This window comes from Gorilla gorilla, chromosome 6, assembly GCF_029281585.2.
Source record: "Gorilla gorilla gorilla isolate KB3781 chromosome 6, NHGRI_mGorGor1-v2.1_pri, whole genome shotgun sequence".
Classification (NCBI taxonomy): domain Eukaryota; kingdom Metazoa; phylum Chordata; class Mammalia; order Primates; family Hominidae; genus Gorilla; species Gorilla gorilla.
In genome coordinates this window covers 46,315,773-46,332,914 of record NC_073230.2, presented here as the reverse complement: position 1 = coordinate 46,332,914, position 17,142 = coordinate 46,315,773, and the positions used below count along the sequence as shown (strand labels likewise).

Below are 17,142 nucleotides of genomic sequence, written 5' to 3'. Positions count from 1 at the left end.
TGTTAGGTGCAGTTCAGAACAATGAAAAGGCATAAACTCTGCTTCTGAGGATCTTGTGATCACCAAGGGATATTGGCAAGAAAGGAAAAGAGGGTTATGTTGGCTTTAGTGGCGGAAATTGTCCACCTGAATGGCATAGCTTGAAGATTGGTGAGGTTATTCCATATGGCTAGAAGGAAATGAAAAGCTTATTTGCTTTTCTCATTTTTTCCCCTCTTCTATATATTCTTATCGCTTTCCCAATATAAACTAAATGATGGGAGTTGATCCTGTTTATGGTATGTGGCTTAGGACATGGGAACCTTCACCTTATTTTTTCCTCCTTGAATTGAACATGAAATTCTAATACTACAGGGCACAGGAGAGACCAGGGTTTATGAAGACTGCATATCTTGTGAATCTTAAGTAGAGCTCCTCAATTATTAGGGGCTCAACTTCTTCTCAGTTTTCTGGTTAGTGTGTTACGGTAAAGGAAAGCAGCTTTGAGAGATAAAAATCTTAGCTCAGTAGATACAAAGTGTTGAAGAGGATGTTGAACCATTTTTATAATAAATATGTTTGTTTTAGAAAATTTAGAAAATATTGGCAATAGCTCACAACAGTGATTTTTTTCATTTGCTATCTTTAATTGTTACAGCAACCCGGTGATGTGATTTCTATTATCATCCCCATTCTACAGAGGAAGAAACCGACCTTAGGGAAATTACTATATTGGTGTTTATTCTTCTCATCTTCCCCCCATATATGCATATACATTTCTTAAATAAAATTTGGATCATACAAAGCAGGTTTTATGACCTATTCTTTCACTTAGAAAGACATTGTGAGAACATTTCTTTTTGTTATTAAATTGTCTTTGAAAACAGATTTTAATGTAAATGTAATATTTTATCTTGTGAAATTTATTTAATCCAGAATTTTTCAACCTTGGGGCTACTGGCACTTTGGGCTGGATAATTTTTTGTTCTGGGAGAGTGTCTTGTGCATTGTAAATTGTTTAGCATAATCCCTGGCCTCTACCTGCTAGATGTCAGTAGCACCTTTCCCCCACCCAACTGTGACAACGAAAATGACTCTAGACATTGCCAAATAAATGTCCCTGGGGGATAAAAATCACCTCTGGCTGAGAACTACTCATTTAACCGTATGTATTTTATGCTTTAAATAATAATATGTGGGTATAGTAAACTCATGCTGAGTTTTCTGTTTGAAAAAGTAGACCCGTGCCATCCAGATTACATTTATCAGCTCCTAATTTCAGCTACTTTAAAAATTAATATATTTTTTCCTTAATAGCAATATTGCTTGTAAGTTGAAAATTTAACAACATTTTTTGCATTCATATAAATATGAATGTAATTGCCTATCTCTCAGCAGTCTGATGGAAAGGCATGCTGGGAGCTTTGACCACAGTTGTTTTATTGTAGATGAATTCCATTATCTTCATGTCACGTTCTTAAAAAGTTTGGTCATTGAGGCAGCTATAATACCTTGTGTTATTAATGGAAACCAGAAGTTACTCTTTCAGCTTGTTTATGTAGTTTTCTTGATACGTTTTGACACTTTAGAAGGATCTATAAAGCCATCTTTCCTACCAGATAGTCATCTTTGTGTGTAAATAAAATGATCTTTCTTTAATAGAACTATAGCATACAGTATTAATAGTTACAGTTGTCTTTTTAAGGAAGTAGCATTCTTTCTTGGGATGAGGTGCGGTGGGCGATACAAAGCTGATTGAAGACTTTTTGATTCATTTTGAACTTTACCTTCAGGTTCTTTTTTAGGCATTCTTTTTTCTCATCTTGGATCTTTTCTACACTTTATGGAAAACTTTAATACGAATGTGAGAAATTTGGAGATGTCCTATATTATTCATGTACTTTTAGTGATAATGTTATAGTTTCAAATAAATGTGAATATCCAATAATATGTAGCTCCTGTGTATGTTGCCTTTTGTGCGTGTTGTTAATATGTTAATATCCCGTGATAGTGACTGGAACTATTCCTTAAAATATTGTTATATGTTTTTGAAACTCAAGATGTGTTTTGATTGATTGTATTAATTTTAATTATGCTCTTAAAAATTTATTTGTATTTGGTACCAACTGCGTTTTATCTTTCTATTCTCTCCTCTTAATAGTAATAGCAAAGAAATATTTTAGTCGTAGGGCTTCTACAAATTGAATTATTTGTAAAGAGAGAATTTTTTAAAATGCAAATTTCCTAAAATTCAAATGTTCTGATACAGGATTTTGATAGCTGTTTTTTCTATGTTAAGCTTGTAAGGTCCACTACTAATTTTGGATATTTCAATTCCCCATAGGTAATTAGAGTTCTAGAAAGAATGTTCTAGAGGAAGAAAACCTGTATTTTATAGCTTCATCCCCAGGGTTGGTTATCGATTTTCTTTTTATTAATAGTTGGTTTTTTACTGTGGAAGTTCAAACTGCATGAAAGGTTTTTTTTGTGTGTGTTTGTGTGTGAATTTCTTTTGAGGATATTAGTGTTTCCCTATTGTATCTAGCTTTAAAACATTGGATATTTATTAAAAGGATTTGCCCCTAGTCAGATGTAGTTGATGACATGAAACCAACTAAACCATTCATCTTATTAAAATTCCTGGAGGTTCAGCTGAGGTCTTTCTCAGGTGAAGCTGGAGAGGATGAAGGTCATCTCCACAGAGTGAGATGTGAATAGTTGAGGAGTGCTCCACTGGTGGTGGTTTCTACCAGCCTAATTTGGGCTTTATAAGATATCTCACCTTTCCCCAATCAGTATATTGAGTATCATTTTATTTTGTAAAAACAAAACAAAACGGATTTTAATAAAGAAATGGTATTCAGAGGTGACATTTTAAGTTCTGTATAAGTAGTAACAGTAGAAAATGTAATGATCTTTCTCTTAACCCCTAGAATTCATGTGACACATATTTTTAAAAAGTAAAATTCAAGTCTTCATTTGGCCTGTAACAGTGATGCCATATAAAATGTACCAATATATGTGAAAGATATGTTTAAACAAGATGAAAAATGTAGAACCCATTCTGCACAATTATTTTTGGTTGTAAACACTCAAAAAATCAATTTCTTATATACAAATTTTTAAGTTATTAGGTGAAAAGAAATGTAAAATATTCTTGTTGGTATACAAGACCAAGTTAGGTAAACAGGACTTCCTCCATGAAAATTTACCCCATGGTAACACTGTAACAACATTACTAAACAGTTTTTCAGGGAGAAGTCTTTAAATGCTTTAATTTGTTATCCTTAAAAGTAATTTCCCTCCTCCTAAGTCCAAAACTCAGTAAGATTGACCATGATGTGACATTTATTTTCAGATAGTGTTTAGAATTCTGTAGGATGGTATAAAGGACTTGTCTTTAATTAAAAGTGCTCTACACTTAGTAAAAATCTATGTGAGTTGAGGAATTGATTCTTTTTAAAAGAAAGCCGCAAATTTTTCTTGTATGGGTAAATGTCACTCTGTTCATATCTTCGCTTAGCTGCAAGTCAGGACTTGTACTATTCCACTAGGTTGTCATAGAAACGCAGTTAACTGTCATCTCAACTCAGACTGTTGATGGTTTTATTTGTAGGTTTGTAGGATTATTAAAATTTAACAAAAATTATTGATTTGCTTTTTATTAACACTGGGTTGTTTACCATGGAAGTCCAAACTGCATGAAAACCTTTTTTCTATTATTATTTTTTTTAGTTAAAGAGAAACTCTATAATCTACTAGATTTTTAAATGTTTTTTATTTAAAGTGTGATATAGAGTCAGCAGCAGCAGAATAACCTCCATGAATCGTATTTTTGAATCACTTTCTATTTTCTTTGTTTACAGCAAGAAGGAAAAAAAAAACCTTAAAAAATTCACCTTTACCCTGCTTTTAACTTAACATAAAAGATACCTGTCAGAAAAGCGTGAAATGATACATCAAATGCCTAATATTGGAGTTTTCATTTTATTTATGGTTTTTGAAACCCAGTAAGGATGCTTCACTGAGCTGTGTTGTGAAAACGTTTATTTTTGTATATTTATGTGTGAGAAATTATTTAGTTTTCACTTATAAGTAAGACAGGAAAACCTTATTTACAGTAACTTTATCTAATGGTCCGTGGATGAGTGCTTTTATGCAAAATAGTCAAGAGGCTAGAATTAACTTTTCACATTGGATGCACATTTGATGTCCAGACTTGAGCAACATGTGGCATCTTATTATAAAGACTAACACTCAGGATTCAATTTGTATTTAACATGTTTACTTCAGAATGCACACATCATCTGTGCTACATTTAGCCTTAACTTTGTAATGATTTCTCTTTTTTGCTTGTAGATACATAAGTAGAAGTGTCTGTTGTTTTTTGCAGTTTTATTTTTTCACATTTTTTAGACTTGGCTAATTAGCTATTTTATATTTTCTGTTAAAAACAGGTCAGTTTTGAGGTGTAACAGCTCCTTGGGTTGGGTAGATTATCACTACCTTTTCATAGAAATGTGTAGGCCCTATGGATAACTGTGCATATACTTCCCTTTTGTTGCTATTAGTTCTTAAAGTTATTCTTGGAAAGTTAATAACAGGTATATCATCTTTGTTTTTAATACTTGCATCCGAAATAAACAGCTAGTAGCTTATGTATAACAAGGGAATTAAATTTAAGACAGCTTATCAGTAGACACGAAATAGCCTGCATTATGGCCTCCAGTGATCCTTACCTCCTATTATTCATGCTCTGTGCCTGCACCTCCCACACTGAATCATGACTGACCCATATGACTGAAAGGATATTGTAGAAATGACAGTGTTCCATCTGAGACCATATGAAACATGGATGGGGCTTCCACTTTGTTTCCTCTTGGATCATTCTTGCTTCATGGACCCCTCCACAGGGCTGCTTGATCAGAACATGGCAAGTGGCTTCCTCCGGAGTGAGTGATCCAAGAGTGTTGGCAACTTCTGCCAACAGTGAGGACCAACTTGCCAGCCATTTGATTGAGCCATCTTGGAAGCAGATCCTCTAAACCCAGTCAGGCCTTCTGATAGTTACAGCCCTAGCTGACATCTTGTCTGCAACGCCGTGAGAAGTCCTCAGTGAACCACTCAGCTAAGCCACTTCTGAATTGCCTACCCTTAGAAACTGTAAACGAATACATATTTATTGTTGTTTTAAATCAGTACATTTTGGTGGCCAGGAGTGTGGCACATGCTTGTGGTCTTAGCTACTTGGAAGGCTGAGGCAAGAAGATTTCTTGAACCTATGAGTTTGAGTCCAGCCTGGGCAACATAATGAGTCTCTATAGAAAATAATAATAAAGTAAGTAAATCAGCAAGTGTTGGCATAATTTGTTACACAACAATAGCTAGCTAATGCACCTGCTAAATAAACTTATTTTAAAACATTTTCTAATGATCACACAGTTTATAATTATTTCTAGGTTTAGAATAGGCTTGTGTTGTGATTTGTAGCATCATTTTCTTAGGAGATTTTGGAGTGTGTTATAGAAGGTATTGACTTTAGAGCACTCATAACTGAATTTGAACTTTAGCTTCTCCTCTACCCACTGTATGTCTTGAGGAAATTACTTAAAATCTCTGATCACCAGTTTTTGCTGAAAATCTGTAAAACAGGATAATTATACTTAACTCTCAGTAGGGTTTGTTTGTTTTTTCTTTTAAGTCAGGATGAAATGAGATATCTGATATTAAGTCTCTAGCATGATGCTTGATGTACTCCATCATTTCCATTAATCCACAGATTAACCCCTTTCCATGTGAAGATGCAATCCCTTGCCCCACAGGTGAAGACTTCTGTAAGAATTTGAGTTTGCAGTCTCTGCCTAGTGTGTCTCATCAGTCTTATAATCTTCCATAGGCAGAGCACTTATTACTCTACAAGTCGTTTTTCTTTTGCCTAATTTTCTTTTTACTATGATGCACCTTAGGTGTGACTTTATATTTATCCTGCTTATTGCAGAGCTTCTTGAGTTTGTAGGTTGATGTCTTATCAGTTTTGGAAAATTCTGTTGTTATCTCTTTAAATGTTGCTCTTGTTCCTTTCCATTTTTCCTTATCCTTCTGGGACTGTAATGAAAAGTATGTTAGAGCTTTTCACTGTGTTCTACATGCCTCATAGATTCCTTTACATATTTTCCTTCCATTTATTCTTCTCTGGAGTTCCCTTTGGATTTTTTTTTACTCATTTCACTTATTTTGTCTTCTGTTTTGCTAATCTTATATTAAACCATCTATTGACTTCTTAATTCAGTTAACATTTTCAGTGTAAAAAATTCCATTTGATTTTTTTTTTTTTACAGATTAGAATTCTGTTGAAAATTTCTATCTTTTCATCAGCTTTCTGTCTTTTTCTGGTTTTTTTTTTTTTTTTTTTTTGAACATGTAGTCATAGTTATTTTAAAGCCCTGCTAACTTCAATGTCTAGGTCACCCATTTGTTTATTTTTATGGTCTTTTTTCATCCTGATTTTTGGTCATTTGGTCCCGTCTTATGGCATACCTGGTAATATTTTATTGAATCCTTAGTACTGTACATGAAAAATTTTAGAGGCCCCAGTAGTTTTCTTTCTCCGAAGAGGAGTCACCCTTTCCTTCACTAGACAGTTATGTTGGGGGTTATATAGCTTACTCCAATCAAAGATTGAGCTGAGTCAGAGCTCTAAGGGAGTTAAGTGTTTGTGTCCTCTGGGGACCAGGGGTTCCAACTAAGACTGTGATACTCACCAGGATCCAATTTCCCGATGCCTCTTGAACTCTTATTCTTATCTTTTTAACACATCAAGGCAGCTGGTTTGCATTTTTCTTTCTGTTCAGCTTTTTAGCTTCATCCTTTGCAGCTTTAGAAATTGACAGTTATCTTACAGGGAAAAGTAGCTGTGTAACAAGCTCATGTCTCTGCCTCTCTTCCAGTGATATCTTAGCCCCGCAGGTCTCTCTCCAGTTTTGTCACTCCATCCCCGCAAGTGCCAGAAGGTGTGCTGCTTTCCCTACCCCCGGCAGTGGCTGTTTTCCCAGGCAGAGCTTGGGTTCTCAGCCTCTTGTCCTACACCCAGAATTAGTAAATGCCTCCAGGAAGAAAGTGGCTGTAGAATGCCAGCTCAATTCTCTGCTGCCCTGGAATCTTGATCCTTCTAGTTGAGGTTGCCTCAGCAGCTCTTTGATGCCTTGGATAGATGTTGTTATATATTACATCAAGACTTTCTGGTTATTTGTGGTGGGAGCACTGATGTCCTCAAGCTACTCTAATATTAGCTGGAGGGTGAAGACTATGCAATTATGGTGGTTTGAATGGTTTTTTGACTCTACAAACCACGATAATTCCATAGTCTTCACCCTCTAGCTAATGTCAATGAGTAGATTATTTTTATGAACTTCTGTTTTGGCTAGCTTTATGCCATCACAGTTCTCCATATGTAAACTTTTTGTTTCTTATTATTGAAGTAAAATAAAATCTTACTCTGAATCATTATTATAATAATTTTTACAACTCTCCTTGATTTATTAATTCAAGGCCATTATAGTAAATATTGATTACTAACTTTATTCCATAACTGTGAGGATTAAGAATAGTTTATGAAGCCGTACCAAATAGTAAGGTTGAACATGTAAAGTTAGTGACAATATAACACCAAGTCTGTATACTCTTGTTTTCAACTTTTGAATTTATTTTACCAGTGAAGTTATAGCAATTGATATACCTAGGCAAGATGAAATATGAAGATTTTAACCTTTAGCTGTAGTTGGAATTATTAACATCATTGAAGGAACCATCTCTGGTTCTCTCGTAAGAAGTGTGTTTTGAGGTTTTCAAAACAAATAAATCTCTGACGGGTGTCATTTTTCTTTGCCGTTTGTGCAGGAAGAAGAGAGCGAAGAGGAACCCAAGCTGAAGTATGAAAGGCTTTCCAATGGGGTAACTGAAATACTTCAGAAGGATGCAGCTAGCTGCATGACAGTCCATGACAAGGTAAGGTAGCACTTTCAGAGGATTCTTCTGTAAATTGTTTCCATTGTAAATTTGCTTGTGCTTTGGAGTCCTGATGTTTTTGGTGGTGGCTTTTTACAGTGATTCTGTCTCCTTGCCACTACTCTCTTCCTCCTTGCCAACAAAAAACCCCAAATATTTTATATGTGTGTATGCGCCCATTCACACACATACAACACACTCCAAGACTGTATTAAGTAGAATGTAGACAGTGATCAAAGTCAAAGATTTATATGAAACGGGTTTTGGCAACTCTGTCGCTCACTTAATTCCTCAAATTATAAGGATTCAATTAGGAACCTGTTAAGATTAGAAATAATGGGAAGCTCAGTGATTTTAAGTTATTTTTTTATTAAGTTATTATTTTATTAAGTTATTATTGGAAAGTATAAGGGATTACATTGTAGGTGTTATGAATAGTAGAAATGCCCCAAATTATTGCTTATATGAATGAATGAATTTATTCCACATCTGGGTCCTTGCTGTAACAAAGCTCTCACCAACTTTCTGAGTCCAGGGTAAGTACTAGATAGCACCGTTAGCCTATTCTTGGACCAAAACAGTTTGTGTCATAGTCAGAATATTGGGGGGCAGGGAGCTTCACCCATTGCTCTCTTCCTCCTTATGACCTTGTAAGTTTTACTCCTTCCACAAAAAGCAAACTGCTCTTGTCTGATCCATCTCCTGGCTTTATCCTATGTTACTAGCAGTGTGGCCTCATCCTCCCGCTTGCTTCCCACCCAGTTCCTTTTTACTTCAAATTTTGTTTCATTGTAAATAGAGTCCTGTACCCCCAACATTTTATTAGAATGTATGCCTTCTTTCTCATGTTTTACCAGCAACCTTCTCCTTTGAGGTGCCAGCCATTTGGCTGCAATGCCATCGACTCCTTTTCATTGCTGCCATTCTCCAACTTCTGGTCCCTTTTCTTCACTCATTGAATATTGGCCTTGTAGTTCTTCAACCAAATTTCATTCCAGTGACCCTTACCTCTTCTCTGTTTCATCTCCCCATTGATAAGGCCACACTTTGGATGGTGTCAGCACTGGAACTTGAGGATCTTAGCCTCTGTGACACTCTCTGTTGACCCTTGTTATTCTTCAAGCTTTCGTGCTCATTTTCCCACAAGCTGTATGACTTTATGGAGTCCTGATCTCTAATCCTTTCATTCTTTTTCTTTTATTTTTCTGTGTCTATGAAATGATTGATTATCCTAACTCTATCTTACCAGCATCTTCAGTTCTCATACATCCCTGTCTTCCCGTTGTGCCCCTCAGCCATACTCTCAACCCTGAATTAGTGCTTTCATGACAAGTGCAGCCATGTGCTGGTATAGACTCACACACCTAGGTAAAGTTGTCACTAAAAATTGTTCTGAATTATTTGTCCTTTGTCAGTTTCTTTAGTCCTCAGTCCCTCTTCTGAACCACTGTCCCTTCTTTTTTAGAGGATGATGTCATTTCTATGTAAGAAGATTGAAATTGTCAGGTATGAACAGCCTCAATTCCTGACCTCTTTTTCACACCCATTCTTACCCACAGGAGATTTTCTTTCTTTCTTTTATTTATTTATTTTTTTTGAGATGGAGTCTCACTCTTGTTGCCCAGGCTGGAGTGCAATGGCGCAATCTCGGCTCACTGCAACCTCCGCCTCCCAGGTTCAAGCAATTCTCCTGCCTCAGCCTCCTAAGTAGCTGGGATTACAGGCACCTGCCACCACACCTGGCAAATTTTTATATTTTTAGTAGAGACAGGGTTTCACCTATTGGCCAGGCTGGTCTCTAACTTCTGACCTCAGGTGATCCACCCGCCTCAGCCTCCCAAAGTGCTGAGATTACAGGCGTGAGCCACCACACCTGGCCACCCGCAGGAGATTTTCTTTCTCCTATTCGTGAATCTTTTGTTCTTCACTTCGTCACATTTCCTCCCTTGTTTCCCAGAGATGCATACTATATATTGGAACATACCTAATGCTACCTCCAAGTAACCAGAAATCTACCTCTTATCTATGTAGATTTGCCTATTTTTGTGTATTTCATGTAAATGCAGTCAACATTATTTGATCTCTTGTGTTCGGTTTCTTTCACTTAATGTAATGATTTTGAGGTTCATTCATGATGTAGCATGTATCAGTACTTCATTCCTTTTTTTTGCTGAACAGTATTCCGTTGTATAGGTATGCCATGTTTTGTCTATCCATTCATCAGCTGATGGACATTTTGCTGATTCTAAATTCTGGATCTCACCTTTCTTCTCAAAACTTCTTTATCGTGACACCATTCTTTTCCTATTGATCATTTGTGACATTCCTTTCTGTTTCTTTCACTTTCCTTTGTTTGCCTCCACTTTTCCTTTACGTGTTGGCTTTCCTAGGATTTGGTCCATTATCCACATTTCTTCTTAATTTGTACTTTATCTTGGTTTTAAATCTCAGGATTTCTGTGACCACCTGCACACTGACCTTCACTGGAATAGCATGCATATTTACTTAGTTGCCTCTTAAACGTCTTTATCTGCTGTTGTCTTTTTACCTGAACCTCAGCATGTCCATAATGAATTCATTTTCATTTCCCTCTAAACTTGGATCTATCTTTGTTCTTTATCCCATTTGGTGGCATCACCACCTCCTTTGTCACCTAAGCCATGGATGAATCCTCTGCTTTCACCCAGCCATTTCCTAAGTCCTGGTGATTTTCTTACTACTCTTGCTCTGGCTTAGGCTCTTATCTTCTACTGCCTCCACAGAGTAAATAAAAGAATCTCTTGTGCCTCTAATTTTTCTACTTTAAACCCATCTGCCACCTGGTTGCCAGAATAATCTGCTGAAAATACAGATATTAAAACTCTTGTATAATTTTTCATCAACTACAAAATAAGACCTGAGCTCATTAATGTTGTATCTAAGGCTCTCTAAGATCTTGCTCCCTGTCTATTATTGGCTTCTGTCTTAACCACTTTCTGCCATAAGTGTGGTGCTCTGGCCACAACACTTGGCTGTTTCTATTCACAACACCACATTCTGCTTGATCCACACACATCTGGAGCTCTTTTCTTTGTTCAGGTATTCTTTATTTTTCCTGGGAACTAATGCACATACTGTGAACTCGTCTATTTTCCTTCAGATTTGCTTTCACTCTAGTCTGTTCATAACATTCTACTAAAGTAATCTTCCAGAAACCTCAACCTGATCGTGTAATCCTCCTTCTTAGAATTCTTTATTGGCTTCTTGATAACTTAATGATTTGGGCCTTCCCACCCTGATTTCCTCTACTTTCCTGCCTTTCATCTCTCCATAAATATTTGAATGCCTCTTATTAGCTGACCTTTCCAACCTTATCACCTGTGTCTTCCCCTGGGCATGAATTAGATGTGTCATCCATAATTTCTTGACTTTGTCCTGCATTTTATGTGTCTCTGTGCCTTTGAGCAAGTTGTATCCACTCTGCCTAAAATGGTTTTTACTACAAGCCTACCCTGTCTGCCTTAGTGTCTATTTTCTAATTTCTTTTTTAAAGTTCAGCACAGCTGTCATCTACTATGTTCCATAGGGTCTTAGAGATACTTCCATTTTAAGCATTCTCTTTAAATTTAATTGTAATTAATCCGTTTTTATGTCTGTTTCCCTCATTATACCATAACCCTTTTAAGTCACACTTGGTCATTGTCTAAGCGTATTATGGAGTGTTTTTTTTGTGTGTTTGTTGAATGAACCAGTGAATGAATGAAATGGAGAACAAAGTTTGCCTGCCTAGAGGTCAGACTTTATTAACATTGTACGTAAACCAACTTTGCCAAAGAGCCTGATGTTTGGGAACTGTAATCAATGCTAACTTTTAGAACATGCACTCTTTATCTGAAGTCCATGTTTCTATTTAAGAGGATTCTGATCCAGTTGAGTGTTTTAGCTTTTAATTCTGATACTAATTCTGCTACTCATCGACTGTTTCCAGGGAAGTCTCATCAACTTTCTGAACTTATTTCCTCATGTGTAATTGAAGGCACTCCCTGCTGTAATGCTTTGAATACTATAAAACACTATGTGAAGGTAGATGATATTAGACAGTTGACCAGATTTAAAATGGACTACTCTTGTTTCCTTTGCATTGTCCAAAGGACTGCTTATCACCTTTTCTGCTTGTTTCCTTACATAAAGTCCAATCTTTATGGATGTACATATATCAGTTACTTAAGTTACTTACATGAAGTTTAAGGTAAAAGCAGTTGTGCTTAGTGGATGATGCCCAATCTGGTAGTATAGAAAATGAGTCAAGTTTCTGTAATTAAACATGAAAGGGTCTAGTGAAATTATATTTATTCTTTGCCCATCTTGAATTTTAAGTACATTCAGGTGAAAAAAAAAAGAAACAAAACTCAATAATTACAAAAGTTCAAGGCTTTTAATGGCTGGAAGGTGGGTAAAATTTGAGAATTTGTATTTATGTTGTCACATTTGTGGCCATTTTGCATTTTTTGTTATATTTTAAGTAGTGGAAAGTATTAGCAAATGATGAAAATACGACTCATCCATAATATTGGTAGTTAAATAACTATAATTGGCTTAGTAAACTTTTTTTGAAGAGTGGATAACACTCTTTGTTGTTTGTGTATGTGTGCAGCTTAAGCGATAGCACTGATTTACACATTTGCCATAAATTAGGGGGAGTTTCTGAATCATTCTTTTCTCACTTTGAGTTCAACTGTAGGTTGGTTGTGTTTTCACCGCTGCATTTAATTTACTGCCTCAGTCCATCAGGCATTGTGTATAGACTGCATACACACCATTAGTTGTCAGTAGATGAGGGTCCTCATGAGTCATTCTGACAGCTGGCTTGCACTATCACAAGAGTGTCATGAGTAACACTCATAAAAGTGGATAACACTAATTTATCTAATCTGATAATGAAATGTTTTCCTAAACACAAGATAGCTTGTCATAAAAATCACTGAATCTTTTTTTTCCAAAATGTTCTAACGTAGTTTTAGTTTTAGGATGAGACTGTAAAGTCAAAATAATTATTTTATGTTTTCTTTCTATTTTAAAGATTAAATGAATGAAATGAGAAATTTAGAAAAAAGAAGGGAAGGAATTAAAACTTGGGTAAATTACATAAAACTTCTGACTTCCATAAAATAAAATGTAATTAGAAGTTCAAAAGTGGCCTTTACAGAGGTGTCAGAGAATGGCAGCATTAAAGCGTTTTAAAGATCCAAGCTCTCTTCTCCCTTAGTTTCCTAATAAACTAAATACGGTATTTATGAGGAGAATCAATATTGTGAACTACTTGGGGTGCAGTGAGCTTTTAAGACCCATTCTTTTACCACAGATAGCCTCAGAATGGAGTATTGTTTGTTTTCAATTCTTATCGTATGTGGTGTTTTTCTATTTAAATATTGTCAGTGTCACTGTAGAGGTAAAATTACAATCATTTGAGTTCTCTGTTTCTGATTAGAACATTCTTTTGCTTTGGAGGAAACATTCTTGTTTGGTTTAACTATTCAGACTAATTTCCCCCCAGAATTACCTGTTTCCCCTTTCCCTTCCAGCGCCCAAGCATTGTGTTTTCACCAGGCTTGCTGTCTGCCCTGGATGACTAATCGTCATGGCACCTGGTGCATTCAGGCAGGCCTGTGCAGCGGAATCGTCATACCTAGTTATGTCTGCACACCTGATGTTTTATTAACCAGTATTGATTTTTTTTACCCTGGGGACTTTTTTCTTCTTGAAAAAAGGCAACCTTGCAGGAGTGAAAGGCATTGCAAGGGATGAATTTCTAATGAACTCCTTCTTTCCCTTTTTGTGACTCCTCTTTAATGTAGCTTCATATTTTAAGTGCCTGAACTGAAATTTCATTTTAAGCAATTCCATTTTGATAAATCCTTTTAAATCTTGACTTTCTGTAAGGTTATTTTTTAAAGATTGTGCTGCTTGACTGAAACACTTAGTAGTGCCTGTAAATTTGAGCGTTTCATTATGGGTTGCAATGAAGCATGCTCACATGCGATGAAATACAGAGAATTTTGGACTATTTGAGTAATGCTGAAATAAATAAAAAGGAAGAAAACTCTCATGTCATATTTCAGGTAGTCCTAAAGTTTCTTCTGGCTTATTTAAGGTTAGTTCAGAGAATTAAAGAAACAGTAGGAGTTACGACATAAAATGAGTATTTTTTGACAGTTATTTTATGACACAAAAGGGTTTTTATTTTGCATGATAATATAAACATTAACACTCAACATTATATATTAACTTTTATAGAAGCATCCTAAAGCTAACTGATGGTATAAGTACACCTGTGATTTTCGGTCTCTCAATATGGCATGGATTTTCCATTCGAAAAAATAATTTGTTGTTTGTGTATGTGTGCAGCTTAAGCGATAGCACTGATTTACACATTTGCCATAAATTAGGGGGAGTTTCTGAATCATTCTTTTCTCACTTTGAGTTCAACTGTAGGTTGGTCGTGTTTTCACCGCTGCATTTAATTTACTGCCTCAGTCCATCAGGCATTGTGTATAGACTGCATACACACCATTAGTTGTCAGTAGATGAGGGTCCTCATGAGTCATTCTGACAGCTGGCTTGCACTATCACAATAAAATAGGCCCTGTTCTGTTATTTCCCAGAAGCTGGAAACAAGCCTTCTCCAAGGCATGCATATCTTTTGAGACATTGCAGATCATTTATGCATTAAGCATCTTGTCTTTAAAAATGGTTTTATTACTACTTGTGTATTAATAGTATTATTAATTAATTAACTGGCCTCTTTGTTCTTCTTACAGTTTTTGGCATTGGGCACACATTATGGCAAGGTTTATTTACTTGATGTCCAGGGGAACATCACTCAGAAGTTTGATGTAGTAAGTATTCTGTATAAAATAATGTATGAGCTAAACTTCATGTTAAGTATTTGTGTTTTAGAATATTGGTTTACCAGTTTGTTTTAATAGCATAAAGAGGATCTTTATTAATTCAGTCAGAGTGCTAAGAGTATAAATTTGAACTTTATAATATATTCTGAAAACTTAAAGGTGAACTTATAAAGAAAGGGGTCTAGATACATGCATTATATATTTTGACTGGGTATCTTTTATATGCAAACTCCATGTAAAAATCTATACATCTATTTAATTGCAAATTCTTTACTTAATTATAGTCATCTATTTGGCTTTAATTTCGGGCATTTAGAATACTCCTGTATTCTTTTAAAATTGTGACAATGTAGAATGTCTAGGTGAATTGTTGTTAAAAGAAAAAAATGCTGCTTTGTTAGTGAATAATAGTGCAAATTTACATACTCTGGAAGTTTGTGGAATCCTTAAAGTATGAACTCCCTCATTTAGTGACTAATTTCAGTTGTAAGTACATGCCGTGTCTTCTTGTTGAGATGCCAAATGTAATTGAAAATTGATTGATCACCTTGCTGGATCAGTTTATCTCTTCTAAATATACAAAGCTAAAATATTTTATGTGACTGTTTTGCTGCTTGGACTGTTAGGGGATTATATTGATTGAAAGCAAAGAACCAGGCTTTCTTTTTTAATTGTGATTTGGAATCATTGAGGATGAAGGTACTATTGAATTTGAAGCTTGATTTTGGTGTGTAAGGTGTACCTTAAAGGTGTCAAGAACTTCCATGGTTGTGTAAATATGACACAACCACTTGGTATGAAAAAGGTGATCATTTCAGGGGACAAATACTACTTTTTTGAAGAAAGCATCAGCACTTGTCAAAAGATCCATCTATTGATATAGTTTAGAAAGGAGATTACAGTTTCTAAAGCTGACATGTTGTATGGGAAAGAAAAAGGGATGCCTTGTTTTGCTGAAAAGAAATGGAACCCTGGAACGAGGACAATCTTTGGAGCAACACAGACAGGGAATTATGTGCTCTAATCATACTCATGCATCAGGCAAATCCCTTTGAGGCAAGAGGAATATACTTTTGACCTTCTCTCTTCTACCCACTGGACACTGGACATGCATCTTGATGACCAAAACATTTGGTATTTCAGTTGCCATCCATTAAAATGTGTACCTGGTACTGGGCCAGGGGTCGTTTTTGTGGTGTTGTGCATGCCCCCTCACCTTTAAAAAAGATTGGCTGTGTGGTTTCTTACATTTCCTACTCCCATTAAATGAGTCCCTGACACTCTGCTTCTGTCTTTTTGATATTGAATAGAAATTGCAGTGTTTGCTTGCTAAGGTTCATGGACATATACCATTGGTTCCATTGCCAAAAGTCAGTCCTTGTATCTATTCAGTATAAGCCTTCAGTTATATCTTCTTTCATGTCTGTTTTATGTTGAGTATATCCTACATCCATCCTCTTTCAGGTAATTTATAGTATCATCCATAAATTTGTCTTAATCTTTTTTCAGTTCTTTTTTCAGTCCTGACTATATGACATCTTTGAAAATTAAGCTCTCTATAGCTTTGCACCTTTTTTTGGCAAGGGAGGAAGATAGTTTGGTGCTATTTTTGTGTGTTTGTTTACCTTACTCAAGAAGTTGATAGTCTGTTTTTGAAAGTTCTCCTTAGGCCATGGCTTTTTCGTGATCATTGGCAGAATCTACTGAAGCCAAGCGTATGTCTGCCTAACGACCTGGCAGTTTGCACTCCTAAGTACATATTCAACAAAAATGCTTGCAATGTGTATGTCCACACACACACACAAACAGATTGTTAATAATAGCTTAATTCATAATAGCCTCTAACTCAAATGTCCATCAATAGAATGGATAATTGTGGTGCATTCTTAGCAAATTAAAAAGAACAGGCTATTGATAGATTAATTTCATAGACTTAATGTTCAGCCAAAGAAGCCAGACCCAAATGTGTTCATGTTGTTTGATAACTTCTATATGGTGGTCAAGAAAAAGCAAAACTAAACTATAGCAATAGAGTTCAAATAATGGTTTGACCTGGGAGGGAGCACAGAAGAGTCTTCTGGAGTGCTGAAAATACTGTCTTGGTGGTTTTCTCATGTTCTACATATGTAAAAATCACTAAGCTATCATTTGAGATCTTTGTACTTTATTCTATATAAGTTGTACCTCAGTAACACACACATACTTGCACAAGCACCTATACATGTGTACATGTCTTTGGTTGAGCTTGAGCAGTGCTCAAATTTTCCTTGTT

General features: G+C 35.7%; 1 protein-coding gene across 2 annotated transcripts in view; it reads left to right on the top strand.

The window, feature by feature from the left end:
* Positions 1–17,142, top strand: part of VPS41 (VPS41 subunit of HOPS complex) — a 198,690-nt gene that overhangs the window by 46,827 nt on the left and 134,721 nt on the right. For both annotated transcript variants that reach the window (XM_031012850.3, XM_031012851.3), the window contains 2 exons: positions 7,876–7,983; positions 14,781–14,858. In XM_031012850.3, coding sequence (XP_030868710.1) covers positions 7,876–7,983; positions 14,781–14,858 — 186 coding nt within the window. The remainder of the gene's footprint in view (positions 1–7,875; positions 7,984–14,780; positions 14,859–17,142) is intronic.